The sequence below is a fragment of the Mytilus galloprovincialis genome, chromosome 4, assembly GCF_965363235.1.
Source record: "Mytilus galloprovincialis chromosome 4, xbMytGall1.hap1.1, whole genome shotgun sequence".
Lineage (NCBI taxonomy): Eukaryota > Metazoa > Mollusca > Bivalvia > Mytilida > Mytilidae > Mytilus > Mytilus galloprovincialis.
Window position 1 is genome coordinate 9613319 of NC_134841.1, and position 18149 is coordinate 9631467.

General features: G+C 34.6%; 1 protein-coding gene across 1 annotated transcript; it reads left to right on the top strand.

The window, feature by feature from the left end:
- Positions 1-64: 64 nt before the first annotated feature.
- On the top strand, positions 65-12209 carry LOC143070485 (uncharacterized). Its single transcript, XM_076244758.1, has 6 exons — positions 65-171; positions 4013-4127; positions 7716-7941; positions 9067-9211; positions 9800-10048; positions 11861-12209. The coding sequence occupies exons 4-6, from the start codon at positions 9124-9126 to the stop codon at positions 11995-11997; spliced, it is 474 nt and encodes a 157-aa protein (XP_076100873.1). The 5' UTR covers positions 65-171; positions 4013-4127; positions 7716-7941; positions 9067-9123; the 3' UTR covers positions 11998-12209.
- Positions 12210-18149: the final 5940 nt, after the last annotated feature.

Here is an 18149-nt window from a genome sequence, read left to right on the forward strand (position 1 = left end):
ATGATCTACACATACTTAAATCTGGTACATGTATGTGTACAATAACAAATAGCTACACAGTCTACACAGTTCATATGCCGTTGATATGCCAATCAGTATCACTCTTCGATAATGGATGAAAAGTTATCATAAGTGCTGGTTTGAAATAATATACACATAATTTCTCATACAGTAAGTGATTTTACTAGTACAAGTATACTCCTCACTTTCATCGATCAACATTAATGATATAAGGATACGTGTACTGACATCATACTGTAACATTAATTTAAACTGTATTTGACCCCTTCACTTCACAATGTAATATCGTGGGTCAGAAAAGTCTGAATATATCGTATTGCCGTCTTTATTTTGATCATTCTGTCTTAATAGATTTTAATATGTATCTGTATTCCACACAATAAAGGTCTCCGAATTGAAAGTAATGTTTTTTTTTAAAAACAAAGTCTACATGCATGGCATGTGTTATGTGTATTGCATAACAACATGAACAATACACGTGCATATAGTTATCACAGGCGCTGGATATATGGATATGGAATATGGAATTTACGTAAATTCAATGCTATTATCATGTACAGTAAAAATCATATGTTATTTAGTCTACGTATATGATAAACATATCTATCACTTCTGTGCATGTCATTTGTTTTTTAGTATGGATCGTAAAATTGGGTATTTTCTCTGAGTCGTTTAAAAATCGCTCGAAACTAGATGAGACATGAACAAAAGAATCACATCGCGTGAAGCATTTCTGTGATTACTTTAAAGTTTTCCTACACTTGCATAGCTATTTAAAAAAAAGCACAAAACTTGAAGAAACAAGCAAAGCGGCCCTGTCAACCCTTTTTATGACAGGGAATCTAATATCGTTGAGTAAAATTAAACCCTGAGTTCGGGTACTTTACGACACGTTAGAAAAAATCTTCTTCAAGAGCAACATTGACTACTGAACAAACACTGTTTATAAATTAAAAACCAATTGTTCAGAGAACAACTGAAGGTCTTTCCACCAGTAAGAATCTATTTAAAAATGAAAATGATAAAAATTGATTTTAAATGTCAGTTTCAGCGTCAAATGACAGCTTATTGTACGCTGATTCCAAAAATATCTGGTTTCTATATAAAAAAAGGAGATAATCTTTTACTTCCAGTTTAAAAAGTTTACTTCCGGCATTGTTTGATAGTTTACTTGACACTGATTCCAAAAATATATGGTTTTATATACTTTTACATTGATTTAGTACAAAAATAGCTACTTCCGGTTTACAAAAGTCACTTCTGGCTGTCTTTTTTAAGGTCACATTGCTTACAACCTAATGCAAAAAGTCCCATGGCCTTATCATGTGTACATATGAGGTAAAAGCAAAGGTCAAAATCTAGATCGTTAAATAAGCGTATGACCTTGAGCTCAATTTCAAGTTCATAAACCAAGGACTTCAAATCAAAAGACTCTAGAAGTCCTCTACTTTATATTGTTAATGGGTTATTTGCCATACGTATGATATTAGATATAAAAAGGGGGAAAACTCGCGTCAAATGTCTACGTACCCTTTCGACTAAGAATTATGTGTTACGACATTTCGTAACTAACAATTTTGTGAAAATATTTTGTCGATATTTTATATGATTTCTGAAAATATAAGATAACAAGCCAAAATCAAATAAATTTTAATCATGACCTTGACCTTTGACCTTGACCTCATTTTTATTTTTTTGGACCAAGGACCTCAAATCGAAAGACCCTAGGCCTCTATCACTTATGGTTTTCCAGTTACAAATTTATTTCACTTATTTCAATACAAAAGGGGAAATTACTCTCATATGGGGTCTTCATAAAGCTTCGGTCAAAATAAAACCTAATATCTTGAGGATATAACGAGCAATTTGGAAAAATAAATTTGTCGGTTTCTTTTACGGTTGCGGAGGAGATCTGATAAGTATAGATTATCGGGTTTTCTCCACATTGATATCGTAAAATATCAGCCGCGAGCCACAATGTGAACCTTTTTGGCGAGTGAGCGTAGCGAACGAGCTAAAAAGTTTCACATTGTGTCGAGCGGCTGATATTTTACGATATCTATACGAAGAAAACCCGATTATCTTTTTATCGTTCTATTACTGGTCGTTTCTTTCTCCCTAAGACAGTTTTACGCTTGACAAAAGCAAGCTTCTCTTCTCGCATTGTGACGTCGCTGATAACTTCTCCTCTCACATTGTGACGTCGCTGATAATGCCTGGTCTCGTTTTGAAGTCTTGATACGAGAATTACGGAGCAACAGAGCAGTGTGATATAGGCGGAGGGAAGGACGATAACAAGAAAAACAGTGTTTGGGGAGATAACTCTTACAAAGAAAAGTGTTCGGTTAAACAAGGGTGAGTTTCAAAAAGTAAAATCACAAAAATACTGAACTCAGAGGAAAATCAATTCGGAAAGTCCATAATCACATGGCAAAATCAAATAACAAAACGCATCAAAAAAGCGTATAGACTGTATGATATCATATACAAAAAAACTGAGCAACATCTTTTGAAACATTTTTACACCGCAAGAAAAAAATTAGGCGGAAGAAAAAAAATAATCAGACGAAATTCAATAGGTCTTTCCACGCGAAAAGGTGGAAAGACCTAAAAATGAACGCGCTTTTTGACGATCATATCTGGTCTGTTCGATTTAGCAATACCGGACGGAAGTATAATTAACGAATATCCATGATGCATGTAATAGTTAGGCGATCATTGCACATAGAAAATTATAAGCAAAATTAGTAAAAGTTATTATTGAAACGTTTTCGTAAAGTTCCCAAACTATAATAAATTAATTGATTTTACATTTTCCCTCAACTAAGTCAAACTATTTATTTAGAAAATGTCGTCCCTGTACTGTGCAGAGGACATCTTGTGGATGTATGATTTCCAACAACATGGACCAATCCCCCCTAAGATATCATTCTGATAGGTCATTTTGTTTCTAAATAAATACAAGTATATGTGAAGTGTCGTTTGAAGGAAAAAATAATTTTGACATTAGTTTTTGTTGCTACTAGCATACCTTTTTTGGTTGCTTCATTTTTACTGTATGATTGCCAATGAGACAGCTCCAAAATATTCTTTAAGCACCGACTGAAGTAAAACATCACTTTAGTATATCAAGTAAGTGACACAGCAAATCAGTAGATTACTAGATTGTACAGTAATTGTTTAATCAGCTTTCATTATAGCTGCGAGTACTTGTTGGTCTTTTTGTTAGTTGTTTTGTGCCTAGTGTCGATCCTGAGAGTCATGTCCTCTCCGATTGTTTTAATAGAGTGTTTCAATGTCGGTATGCGAAACTAACACCACCGTGCTATGTTACAAGAGGGTTGGGCACTCAGAAACGTGTTGACATTGCATAACACCTCCACATTCAGTTCCAAGTCAAGAGGCTCAATGCAGTTGTTGTCGAAAATTGCTGTCTGCCATCCCTTTTTAATTTGTTGTTTTGAAAACAATTGGCTATTGTTAGAGTTGCGTCACAATTTATTATGTCATGATTTTTTGCAGCTTACTTTACGGTGTGGTTATGCTCGTTGCGAAAGACCGTAAAGTAATATATCAATGGTTGAATGCTTAAATTCAGATCCACTTCCTATGGTGGATAGTTTTCTCATTAGCAAACAAACTATATTGCTTTATTTGAATTTTTTAAAACGCGAACATTTCCTCAACAGTCCAGAAAACATTAAATAGAGGACTGAGTGTACACTTAATATTCAGCAACAAGAACCCTAGAATCTTAGTGAACCCATGTGCTCCGGATACGTTTGCGAATGACACTTTTCGATAATCTACTGTATCATTGAAAAATTTTTTAAAGAAATAAGTTCAATAGGGAAGTGTCACTACAGAAAAGCAATCATTATTGTTTAGTGACCCCTCTTGCTTAAAAAAATATGGTAAGTGAACATTTGTATTTCCCAATTAATATTTATACGTACTCTTATGATTTAGGATGTCAATTGTTTTGTTTCAGTTCACAAATTATGTTATATAATAGAACAGAATGAAGAAGAGAAGAAACGTGGATATAATCACTGGTGTTATATGTATGGCTTTAATTAGAACAATAACTTGTTATACTGTCGATCGTAAGTAAACTGTTGATGCTGGAACAATACATGTAGATACAGGATACTTAATTGTTCATCTTTTTTAGGTTTATCAAAAACAATTTTTTTTATTAATCGTTATAAATACATTAAACCTGTTTAAGGCTGTTGAAGAATGTTCTACCAAACTAGTATTATTGTTGTTCATAATCATATGAACATCCCCCCGGTTCTTCAATTTGTTCATACCTGTGTTTTTGCATTGTAAAATGTCTTACTCTGACTGCTAATGTCGTTTTTACACCAAATCTATTTGATGTTTGATGTGTACTAGTACTTATTGATACATTAATCGTAAATACATGACTTTGAATCAGACTGAGTTGTTACTGGCTTAGAACTAGCTGTTTGTCACTTAGAATACTCTAAGATCTGTACTTAGTGTCTGTTTTGTAGTAGGGATGTATAAATACTACCCTGGCATAGCCAGTCTGCTTTTGTTTCTTGTTTTTCTGCTTTGGATCTGATGGATTAAACCCCTTTTAACTGATTTGTATAGTTTGTTCATAGGTTGTACTGTTATAGCTGACTTTGCAGTATGGGTTTCATTATGTTGAAAGGCGTACGGTGACCTATAATAGTTGTTAACTTCTTCATATGATCACTTGTAGAGCGTTGTCTTATTGACAATCATATTACTTCTTCTTTTTTAAAATTTATTCGAATATGAATAAATTTCAATGTTGAAACAGAAATATGATTTTTACAGTACAAAAGATAAAAAAAAAATCATACATTATCGCTTCTGGTGCGCTTTTCTTGTTCTATGTATAATCACAATTTAAATACTTAAAACCTGAAAATTTTAATCAAGGGATGTGTGAATACGTACAAATTGTATGACCTACATGTATATATCACATGAATCCTACAGTCAACTTTGCCTGAGGGGATTTGAACTTTTGTTTCTTAATAATTTGTTTATATGTCAACGGGGAATTTTACAATAGTTGTTATAAATTACGGTAGTGGAGAAACACTGACTACAGAGCTGAATATAACCGAGGGGACTAGAAGTCCACCAGAGCTGAATATAACCGAGGGGACTAGAAGTCCACCAGAGCTGATTATAACCGAGGGGACTAGAAGTCCACCAGTAGCGGTACCGACCAAGTGTCAGAGAAACACTGACTACAGAGCTGAATATAACCGAGTGGACTAGAAGTCCACCAGAGCTGAATATAACCGAGGGGACTAGAAGTCCACCAGTAGCGGTACCGACCAAGTGTCAGAGAAACACTGACTACAGAGCTGAATATAACCGAGTGGACTAGAAGTCCACCAGAGCTGAATATAACCGAGGGGACTAGAAGTCCACCAGTAGCGGAACCGACCAAGTGTCAGAGAAACACTGACTACAGAGCTGAATATAACCGAGTGGACTAGAAGTCCACCAGAGCTGAATATAACCGAGGGGACTAGAAGTCCACCAGTAGCGGTACCGACCAAGTGTCAGAGAAACACTGACTACAGAGCTGAATATAACCGAGGGGACTAGAAGTCCACCAGAGCTGAATATAACCGAGGGGACTAGAAGTCCACCAGAGCTGAATATAACCGAGGGGACTAGAAGTCCACCAGAGCTGAATATAACCGAGGGGACTAGAAGTCCACCAGTAGCGGTACCGACCAAGTGTCAGAGAAACACTGACTACAGAGCTGAATATAACCGAGGGGACTAGAAGTCCACCAGAGCTAAATATAACCGAGGGGACTAGAAGTCCACCAGTAGCGGTACCGACCAAGTGTCAGAGAAACACTGACTACAGAGCTGAATATAACCGAGGGGACTAGAAGTCCACCAGAGCTGAATATAACCGAGGGGACTAGAAGTCCACCAGTAGCGGTACCGACCAAGTGTCAGAGAAACACTGACTACAGAGCTGAATATAACCGAAGGGACTAGAAGTCCACCAGAGCTGAATATAACCGAGGGGACTAGAAGTCCACCAGAGCTGATTATAACCGAGGGGACTACAAGTCCACCAGAGCTGATTATAACCGAGGGGACTAGAAGTCAACCAGCAGCGGTACCGACCCAGTGTCAGTAGTACAAACACTGATTACAGAGCTGAATATAACCGAGGGGACTAGAAGTCAACCAGCAGCGGTACCGACCCAGTGTCAGTAGTACAAACACTGACTACAGAGCTGAATATAACCGAGGGGACTAGAAGTCCACCAGCAGCGGTACCGACCCTGGAGAAACACTGACTACAGAGCTGAATATAACCGAGGGGACTAGAAGTCCACCAGAGCTGATTATAACCGAGGGGACTAGAAGTCCACCAGAGCTGAATATAACCGAGGGGACTAGAAGTCCACCAGAGCTGATTATAACCGAGGGGACTACAAGTCCACCAGAGCTGATTATAACCGAGGGGACTAGAAGTCCACCAGCAGCGGTACCGACCAAGTGTCAGTAGTACAAACATATGTAGTTATAACATTTGTACGTCTGAAGGGCTATTATAGATTTGCCGTCGACAAGAACGATCAGACCTAAATTAAAAGTCAGGGATATATAAATATGTAGCTAGGGAGCTATGTCAGATGAGACCTTTACTGATAATCAAATCTAAACTTGGATAAACTTTCATTATATTGTAATTGAAAAATTTTTTTGGATTTGCAATGCTACGAATATATTCTTATTTCAGCTGAAACTTCATTTTGTGAATCTATTTGATATTCTATTAAATACAAAATTAAACGCACTTTGTTTTGTAATTGTTGGGCTCCATTTTCATAATTTTTGTATCGTGAAATTTTTTAAACGTTCAATCATCATATAATGACTAATTGTGTTTTTGTTCTGTTCATTTACAATTAAATAAATAAATTTATTGTGTTTACGCAAACTTTTGTTAGTCTTATACTTGTGTTAGTCTTGTGTTTCATCCCCTTTTAGACAATACTATATTCTATTTTCCTTTGACTCTATTTGTCCATATGGAAACCAAGTGTGTTAACATGACAGCTAAGCATATTGAAAGATGAAAACATCTTAAATGGATCATCAAATAATTATATAAATTATACTTCTTGAGGATTTCATATACAATGCTACTAATTCAGCAAGTGAAAAGTGGTATCAAAAGATGTACCAAAATACTTCAAAGCTGAAACATAATACATTTATGAATCAGAACAAAGCGAATCCAGTTGAGTACAATTAAGAGGTACCAAACCAGCAGCGTTTATATATAGTAATCAGACCTATAGGGATATATAAGTAGGATATCTACCCTGTGAATGTTCCCTTTGTATCTTCCGTCACTTCTGTTTATAGTACGATACATTGAGATGACGGATAAAAAAGCAACAATACAGGTGATAATTGACTCAAATTGCATGAAAAGTATTCCCTTATGAACGCAGAACATTTCTAGTATCGTCCTATACATGTAAGCAACAAACTCAACATTCTGAAAACTAGTTATAAAGTACGAAAATTTATATGTACACTCAACTACTGGCAGTATCTTATACAATGTAGACTGAGTCCTATTGTTTAGTTTCTAAGTTTCTTCCTTTACTAGTTTCTTGTGTCTGCTCTTCTTGTAGTTTCATTTAATTCCCACAACTGTGATGAATACGCAAGAAGGCTACCTGAGGAGAAAGTTTACATTTTGACTTGGTCAGGAAAAACAGATATAAAAATATGTCCATTTAACTTTACGGGTGGTGAGGACGAGCATTTTTTAGACTATACAGTTTGTTTTGAGTCTGAAGAATTTGACTTTCCATCTTTGATGTAGAACTGGTTGTCACAAATGCTTCCAGGAGATGGGTAGGTAGATTTTACATATTATGTATTTGTTAAAGTAACAATTAGAATCATGTAGGACCCAAGATCCTCCTTGTACAATGGAATTCCAATAAAATGTATAATTTGCTTTAATTTTTAAATACATTTTAATATACAGCAGACTTGCATTAATTACATGTACCTGTTTCACGACATTACCAATTTAAGATTTAGGTCGAAACTTGACCCGTGAACTATCTCCCATTTTTGTGCCGCCACAGTCGAAAGCCGCAAAGTGCTAGACATATGAATTACACTTCGACGGAGGCGGCGGCGGCGAGAACGTAAACTATTTGTATAATTCTGTACTTTGTATTTCAAAAGGTAGAAAACCTGGATGCATTATAACTTGTGAACAGAAACCGTATGTTACGAAGACAAGTTTCCGTCTTTCAAATATCCATCGTCTTTATCCTTATCTTCATTGCTCAGTAACCTCTTGAAAAACCTTAATATTTCTATTTGGTATTAAGTCCGTATAAGGGTTCCTTTCAAAGTCTACATCTCCGTCATGTCATGGAACAGTGATCAATTGTGATTTTACGTGGTCAAGTCTGTATCTCAGAAACTATGTTGTAGCATTCGGTCGTCTAAATTTAGTGTATGGAATGATTGTAAGTTGAACATGACCGTCATGCAGGCTTCTGCTTACCTTAGACGCGTTTTCGTTGTTCATTGGACTATGCTTAGTTTTATCAGATATTATAGCCAATTACATAGTTCAATTATATTTAGTGTATGGAAAGTCTGTCTGGTGGGGGTACAAATGACATTGACCTAATTTTCATGATTCATTGATAATTTTAAGTTTTCTGTGATAGTTTTAGTAAACCTATATATTACAGATTTTTAACATGGACTGAATAAGTAAAACTGGCGAGACATTACAGCGTTTGCACTGTTGTTTCTGTTAAACGAAAGAATATTGTTTTTTTTTCGGTAAAAAGCCACATTATTTCGCTGTAAGAATTCTATATTTTATAAATGTCCAGCATAGTGATATATTAACAAATTAACAAATGACATTCTTTTTAACGTATTTAAAATATTTTCATTTATCTAAATACAAAATAGATACATTTATAAGTACAATGTAATTCATTACAGACTTACGATAGTTCAGATGACGAAATTGACCGTACATGTGTTTCCAAAGCTCGGGATATGATGTTTAAGCTTGTCATAGCAAAGAATTACCAGGAGTCATCGTCAAAACTTAGACTCAAGATTACATCAGAAGTTAAAGTTCATGGTATGCATGCTTATTGGAAATTGGTCAAATACTTAATGCATGGGAGAGAAAATATCGTAAATATTAAACTCGTCCATGCTATTCATAGATTGTCTTTTTCTGTATGTTTAAAATCTTTGATGTTTTAATTTAATACATCTGTAGTCCTAGTCATCGCGGTAACAGCGACGTGTGTTTTTCAGCTTTGATATTAGTTTTATTACTTTGCTATTTCATTTGCCTAAAATGTACAAATAATATTGTATAGATTTATATGATTTGATTTTAATAGGCTTGTCGTAAATATTGTGAATAACTTTGCATAGCTGTCTGTTAAGTAATCCCTTTCACAACATAATGAGCTCTTCCGAATGTAAACAAAATAGTGCAAAAGATGTACAATAGTGTTATGGTTTTTCTTTTCCTCAATCTGATTGAATTACAAGTCATGTATTGGAGGTTACATTTCACATGTTTCAAGCAAATGAAGCATGGACACTGTTTCTTTTCATTTGACCGTCTCTTTGTTTTACGGTGTACAAGTTGTTATCTGGATTTCGATGTGACACAGTGTTGTGCATGTTAAAAAAATCGTTACATTCTTTGTAGTCGCAGACATTTGGGACCAAGTAGGAAATGCGATTAAAGATATGATTCCATTGGCAATTGTTGTAATAATTCTGATATGTGTCGTCAGCAATAAAGGTGCACGAGAGAAATGTTGTTCTGCACTTACATGGGTTAAAGACAAAATAATGGGAAATACCACAAGACCGAGACGTGACTCCATAAGAAATAACTCTGAGCATACTGTTCCTTTACATGTAGACGAAACTCGACGAAATTATAGTCCTAGTGGTAAGTAAACTGGCTTAATCATGAATGTATCTGTAATGCTAAACACCCTTCCATGAACAAAACTTTTGCAGTAAGCACCTTGATAAACTTCTGTTTAATATAACTTGCCATATTGCGTGTTGTTGTTTGTAATGCTTGGTATCTTTCGCTAAGGATGTTGCTCATATCTCAAAATTAATAAAAAAAATGAAGAAATAAAACTATAATCAGTTTCAAGTTTTTTGAGGTTTTTTGCTTATTAATAATGTAAAAAGTACATTTTTATGAAACACACACTACTCCGATTAGCAAATAAGACGTTTTTAAAATATAAACACTTAGTAGTTCATGATGTAAGTGTCTGTGTGTTCCACTATCAACTGTATCTTGGACAAAGGGAAATTACTCAATTCAAAACATTATCATTTTATATGTTTCTTATTTCTTTAAATACAATGCAATTTAAACGTAAAGGCGAGAACCTTACTTGAAAGCAATGTTCAATATACTTACTCTCATTTATATTGTTTGAAAAAAAAAGTAAAATCACAAAAATACTGAACTCAGAGGAAAATCAATTCGGAAAGTCCATAATTACACGGCAAAATCAAATAACAAAACGCATCAAAAACGAATGGACAAGAACTGAAACCGTTTAAGTGTAGTGATTACAGAACAAACTAAATTATTTAGCAATGAAGTTTTTTTCTGGCATATTTTTTTTACTTGTTTTTTTTTCTATGCATTTTTAGCTCACCTGGCCCGAAGGGCCAAGTGAGCTTTTCTCATCACTTTGCGTCCGTCGTCGCCCGTCGTCGTCGTCGTCCGTCGTCGTTAACTTTTACAAAAATCTTCTCCTCTGAAACTACTGGGCCAAATTTAACCAAACTTGGCTACAATCATCATTGGGGTATATAGTTTAAAAATATGTCCGGTGACTCAGCCAAGCAACCAAGATGGCGGCCATGGCTAAAAATATAACATAGCGGTAAAATGTAGATTTTGGCTTATATCTCTGAAATTAAAGCATTTAGAGCAAACTTGACTATATAAAATTGTTTATCAGGTTAATATCTGTCTGCTCTGCAATTTTCAGATAAATCGGAGAACCCGTTGTTGGGTTGCTGACCCTAAATTGGTAATTTTAAGGAAATTTTGCCATTTTTGGTTATTATCTTGAATGTTATTATAGATAGAGGTAAACTGTGAACAGCAATAATGTTCTGCAAAGTAAGATCTACAAATAAGTCAAATGACTAAAATGGTCAGTTGGCCCCCTCAGGAGTTATTGCCCTTTATAGTCAATTTTACCAATTTTTCTTAAATTTTTGTAATCTTTTACAAAAATCTTCTCCTTTGAAACTACTAAGACAAAATGTAACCAAACTTGTCCACAATCATCATAAGAGTATCTAGTTTAAAAAATGTGTCCGATGACCCTGTCCGCGAACCAAGATGGCAGACATGGCTAAAAATAGTACATAGGGTAAAATCCAGTTTTTGGTTTATATCTCTTAAACTGAAGCATTTAGAGCAAATCTGACTGTGGCAAAAATGTTTATCAGAATTAGATATATCTGCCCTGAAATTTTCAGACAAATCCGACAACCAGTTGTTGGGTTGCTGCCCCTGAGTTAGTAATTTTATGGAAATTTTGCTATTATCTTATCTTATACTATAAATTATGATTTTAACCTTATTTTATATGATTTCCAAAGCATCAGTAAATATACAGGTGAGCGATACAGGCTCTTTAGAGCCTCTAGTTAATAAATTGTGTATGTGTGTGTTTTTTTTTATTTTATATGTTATACACTTTATCTATCTAAACAGAGCTCGAGGCAGCAGTATTACGAAATAGTCCTATAGAACCTGACGGACCAGCTACACCTTGGTCAGACAATAAACCTGATGCACCACCGAGTTACGATGAAGCTGTTGAAAATGCTAATGAAAAAAATGTACATTAGTTATTAAATGTCCAGTAGGTCGAGGATATGCATGTACATGTATTACAAATGTATTATACTTCATAATTACCACCAAAACATTTGTCTTCCTGAAAGTTGTTATGTATCTTAATGTTGTGTCGTTCTTTGTGGGTATTATTTGAATGTTTTATTCTAAATGTGAAACGTTTTCTACAATTTGCTCAAATTAAAGACGATGCTGTTTACATGTATATCTTAAGTTATAATAGATGTTTACTTTTCGTATAACACAGTAATGGGTGTCACGACTGAACAAATGAAATAAAATACATGTTATACAAATATGTGCCAAAACCGGCAAGCTTATTTTAGACCGTAGAAGACGTTTTTTATACCGATAAAAGATGTGATAAATATGATTTATGATTTAACTTTTGTTTTATAATAGCTTTTTGAAAATTTGTAAATACTAGCTCCTTTCTAATCTGTCTTTCATAATGCCCGCGTCACACTGTCCCGATTTTTACGCCGATGGCAACACGATAATGGAAATTTTCAAAATCGGGACTGATCGTATCTAGATCGGGCTATTCGTAGTGCCATCTTTAACCATCGTAAAACCATCGGCCACTTTTTCTAGGCTTCGGGGACAACTTCGGGAAGGGTTCTAAATTTTTTAACAGGTTAAAAAATCCCCGACGGTGTGTCCGATGTTGAGGGTTCGTATTGAGTTCGTATCACCATCCTCACCATCGTAATGTCACCCGGCATGCATCTTTGCACATCGTATTGCATTCGTGTTTCCATCGTTTCCATCGGGCAGTTTTGACATTACGATGTCTACACGAATGAATCACGAAGATACTCGAAGGTCTTACGATGGCAACACGACTTCGTGAAGACCTCGTAATCCCGTCGTGTTGCCATCGAATAAAAGTACGAAGGCGACAAGATGGAACTACGACGGAAATAAATCCAGCTAAATGTAAGTTAATTTTCGCGCTAAAATACATTTAAAGTGCCATGCGCGATATGCACTGGTCAGTCTAATACGACAGCTAAGAAAGACGTTCACAAAACATGGAGCTCATATCATATGATTCTATGAGAACAAGAAAGGCGACAGCGTTGTTTCTATTAATTCAAATGGATCAAGAAGAGCAGCTATTACAGGCTCGGGATTTACTTTTACAAGTAAAATATTATTTTTTGTCAATTTTTCATATCAAGTAACATAATGAAAATCATAAACGCGCCTCGTACACCAACACTGCAGGTATACGTATATAGGGAAACCAACTTTTTCTTCATGATTCTGATTTTTTATGTATCGTCTGAGTTGTTGTTACACGAATGTTTACTCCATAACCATTTTGTTTTGTATATGACATATTTTGCCGCATTTGTTGCTTTCCCCACATCCTTCCTTTTGTCTATATTATTATGATATTCTCCTGGAAAGAGCTCTTTTTGAATAAAAGGGATCAACGAACCCATTACCTTACCTTTAAGATAGATCAGTAAACATGGGCCTAATTATGGGTGATTATTCAGACTAGTGCATACATTTTACGGTTCAAACAAGGCAATGCCGAGCATGGCATCCCCTCGTATGTAACATATTGGGGACAAATATGGACCCTCTATTTGTATATGACACATGCAGAAAATGGGAAATTGAATATGCATATTTGATACATAAACTATTTAGAAATCAATCAAAACATTCAGTAACTGGAAATACCTTTGATATTGTCTTTAGAACCAGCAGGTAAAAAAAATGAGCAACCAATTTCCTGTGTATTATGCTATTTCAAGGAGAAAAAACAAGTCCATCTGCATGACCTTGACCTTTGGCCTTGAACGTAAAAAATGTCAGATCATTACAAGGAGGAACAATATACCAAATGTGGTTAAAATCTTTTGAAGCATATTGGTTTTAGAGTGTCCACAAGGGTGATATTGCCTTGTATTACAACTGCCACTGTGACCTTGACCTTTGAACTTTAAAGTCAATAGCACTTAAGATATTCCTAACGAGAAACACCAAGTTTTGAGCATTTTGGTTCTAGAGTGTCCATAACAATTTTATCTACACGTAACTTACATGTAGTAGGCGAGGGGATAATAAACTAAGTTTTATAAGAATTAGACAAAAAGATCGATTTCCTGCCATGCATGGCAGACTTGTACAGAAACGATATGTTGTCGAAATTCTGTTCGTATCGTTTAGACATCGTATGGCCATCGTGCCATCATCGTAATCCATCGTGTAGCCTTCGTAATCCATCGAGTAGCCTTCGTGATCCATCGTGTAGTTTCGGCTTAGATATGAAGCTTAAATACCCGTCTTCGGTTAACCTTCGTATGTCCATCTTTTGCTATCGTATATAATTTCGGCACCATCGTATAGACTTCGTTATTCATCGTACTTGCTTCGGTCACTTTTTGGTATTTTAACGAGATCGGGACCAACTTCGTACGAACTTACAATTTTCGCATTCGGGTGTCCATCGTATATAAAAATCGGGACAGTGTGACGCGGGCATAATTCTTTTTAGAATGGCATTAATAATTTTTAAAAAGCTTACTTTTATAATGTGAATTGTGTATGCTGTATTAGGCCACAATTAAAAATATTTTGGTTTGCCACAACCCTACCAAAGGTTGAGACAGTGGGTAGGTAGGTAGGCATTTTCTTTTTTTTTAAAAGAAATTTACGTATCGGATGTTTCTTAGTCTTCATGCCTATCTGATAAAAAAAAAACTTCTTCAAATCAGGACAATAAAAGAATTTGAGTAGGCAGCTTTTTTCTGGGTAGGTAGGGTTTGGGCAAACAAACCTAATTTTTTTTATGGCCTTATTGATGGCGAGATGTTAATAAATTATCATTGCTCACACATCTTTGTAATACCATTCTTTGATATAAAAGAAATTGAGGAACCATCGCTCATTCTAACCATAAAACAGCAAAAACTTAAAATTCTGACAATATATGTTTGGAAATAACAAGTTTTCTTGACGTATAAAATAGATAATGTAATACGATATTTATGTTATTTTCCTAACTAGATTCACAGTATATATATATACTGTGAATCTATGGTTCCTCAATTTCTTTTATATCAAAGTATGGTATTACAAAGATGTGTGAGCAATGATAATTTATAAACGTCTCACCATCAATAAATAATACAGTATCAAATTCTACATGTGTCGCATTCTATTCCACGTGATTCGAATTAACTATAAATTCTTAAGTTTGAGTTTTTGGCCCGTTTTTTGCACACTCGATGACGTCTTAAATTCTGCTCTGCCCATTTGTTTATTTTCTTATTTAGTCTACTCTCATCCATATATCGTGACCAATTTCCAATAGTTTATATTTACCCGTCATTGTTTCACAAACGGTGTTCATCTTAAATCTCCACTGCAATGTTTGAGGTATAACGACCAATTCCCATGAAAAAACGGATAGCTTTGTTTTGAACTGCATTTATATACGAGAATGACTTATCTCCCTATACTGCCGCACCGTTACTAATTGTACTCCATACCTTATAGAGTCGTACATCTTTGTAAAATTTCCAAAAGGTTAACCGCTAAGTCCCTTGTATTTCGAAATTGCATGTGTTAGCGTTTGTTTTTGTTGTATTTCAGTGTTTCTGTATCAGTTGTTTTAAATTTTAGAGTTGATTTGTTCCCTCCATTTATGACTTTTGAACATAGGTATACTACTGTTACCTTAATTAATCTCTAGTTTCCTGGTCTGCAATATCATAATCAGGGAATGTATTTCAATGATATAAAAAAATGGTAAAATACATTTGAACAATGTATGCTATAATCCTTCAGTAAATTGTATCTGCAAATAAACCAACAAAAATCAGGAATCTTACTTTATAATAGTACAGAATCGATTCCTATTATTCATTAAAATGATTATCTTTTCTTAAACGATCGACTTAGGTTAAAGCAATCTGACAAAATAGCCACTAATCATTTTGGGGGCACTTAATAGCTTGTTGTTCGGTGTGAGCCAAGGCTCCATTTTGAAGACCGTACTTTGACCTATAATGGTTTACTTTTACAAATTGTGACTTGGATGGAGAGTTGTCTCATTAACCACATCTTCTCATATCTACATGTATGTATAAAATTCAAACGGATAGGGTCTGATGTAACACTGTATTATAGTTTACTGCTGTCCATTATCTGTCAAGTTTGAACATGTGTCACAGTACCAAGTACGCCTTTAGCGATAAACATCAAACATTATCAAATTATTAGGAATATACTTTTTTTATGGTCGTACATGTACATTGTTTTATGGAAATAATGTAAGTATGATTTTATCATTTTAATAAAATGGCGACACTCATACAAGTGAAAGATTTAGCTAGCCATATAATTCTACATAAGAAAATCCCAGTACCATGTCAGAAATATAAGAGTTATTTTCTATTCGTTTGATGACCATGTGTCTGGGCGTATGATTTTGCCATTTGATTAAGGACTTTACGATTTGAAGCTTCTGCGCTTCATACAAAATGTACTTCGGTCAACGCTTTTACACCCCAATGAATTTACAAAAAGAAGCATGCAATTCATAAATGAAATACATTAACTCTATAAAGTCTATGAGTTAGTAATTTTTTAAATACATGTATATATAAAGTGCTTCTGAATGATACACCAGGCACATTTTCGTTAGTAGATGTCCATGAGTAAAATGGAAGAAAGAAGTTTTGAAATTTGAAGTACAGAAATGTGCAATTGGTGCAGAAAGATCGGTATCGTAAATGTTATTACTACGCTTGGGCCATTAACACTAGTCATCAGAAATACACGAAAATAGTCCGGCAGTTTTATTTTATACGGATATAGAATTCGATATTGAATTTAAGTGTCTCAAAATTGCGAATTCTAATGAAACCTGTAATGTAATTATAAAATATATCAATCGTGAACAGAACCCATTAAACAAGTTCATTAAAATCTAATCAAATAAACTAACCATTTGATCAATCGGAAGAAAATCGGTGACTCTCTTTCAGCGAACGACTTAACTTGAGAAGCATTGATCTCAGAAAAAGAAACCACGATTAAGAAAAAGGCTGACGTCAGAGAAATCAAGGTTTAATAACTACTTATATTATCATTTTTACATGCAGACTGCCTGCTATTCAAATGTCATGACATATAGCTTTTTTTAAAAGTAAATACAAAATTATATAAAAAATATATATGTCTGCAAATCACTAGACAGTGACTGGAATATCAGTGTTATCCTGTATCTTTGTATGGATCTTTTTCTATTTGCTGGTGTTTGTTTTGAACTTAAGGATGTTCTTTCCTCTCCTCTTTTAATTTAATCCCTGCTAACCCCTTCTTTTCTTTTCATAATTTTATCACATATTGTTAGAAAAAAACATATTTAAAAATCTTCTATAAAATCCTTGTTATTTTTTCATAATTTATTTTAAAAGAAAAAGGGTGGCAATCTTAAATGTATGAAAAGTCTAGAGTGAATTATTTCCCGCCAACTTTTCAATGAATATCTCGAAAAATAAGCACACAGACCCTTCATTTCTTTTCTGCTTTTTATGTTCCGTTATTTACAATCTATCAATTTATAACAGTCTTTGACACGTCTAATTGTTCCATGGCTTAAGACATGTGCGCATTTTTACATTCTGTGCATGTAGAATGAAATTCAAAACAGTGTGGCTGTAGCCATTGATTGACACATTAAATTCATCCATTGACTGGGACAATTTAGGTGAACGTTTGTATGTAACGACCACTGCTCACTATGTACTTTTTAAAGACACTTAAACTATGGGGTCACCAAAGGTTCTCAACACCTTAATAAAGTAATTCGAAAAATTAATCAGAAATAACACGATGTTTTGATTGATATCAATTATATAAATCAAAACATAAAGGTTATTCCTGATTAATTTTTCGAATTATTTTATAATTAAAGGCGTTAAGAAACCTTTGGTGACCCCACAGTTTAAATGTCTATCGTAGGTACGTCGTGAACAGTGGTCGTCTTAGACAAACGTTCACGTAAATTGTCCCAGTCAATGGATGAATTTAATGTGTCAATCAATGGCCACAACCACACTGTTTTGAATTTCATTCTATGTCATGGTCTACATTAATGGTTTACCCAGCTTGTTTA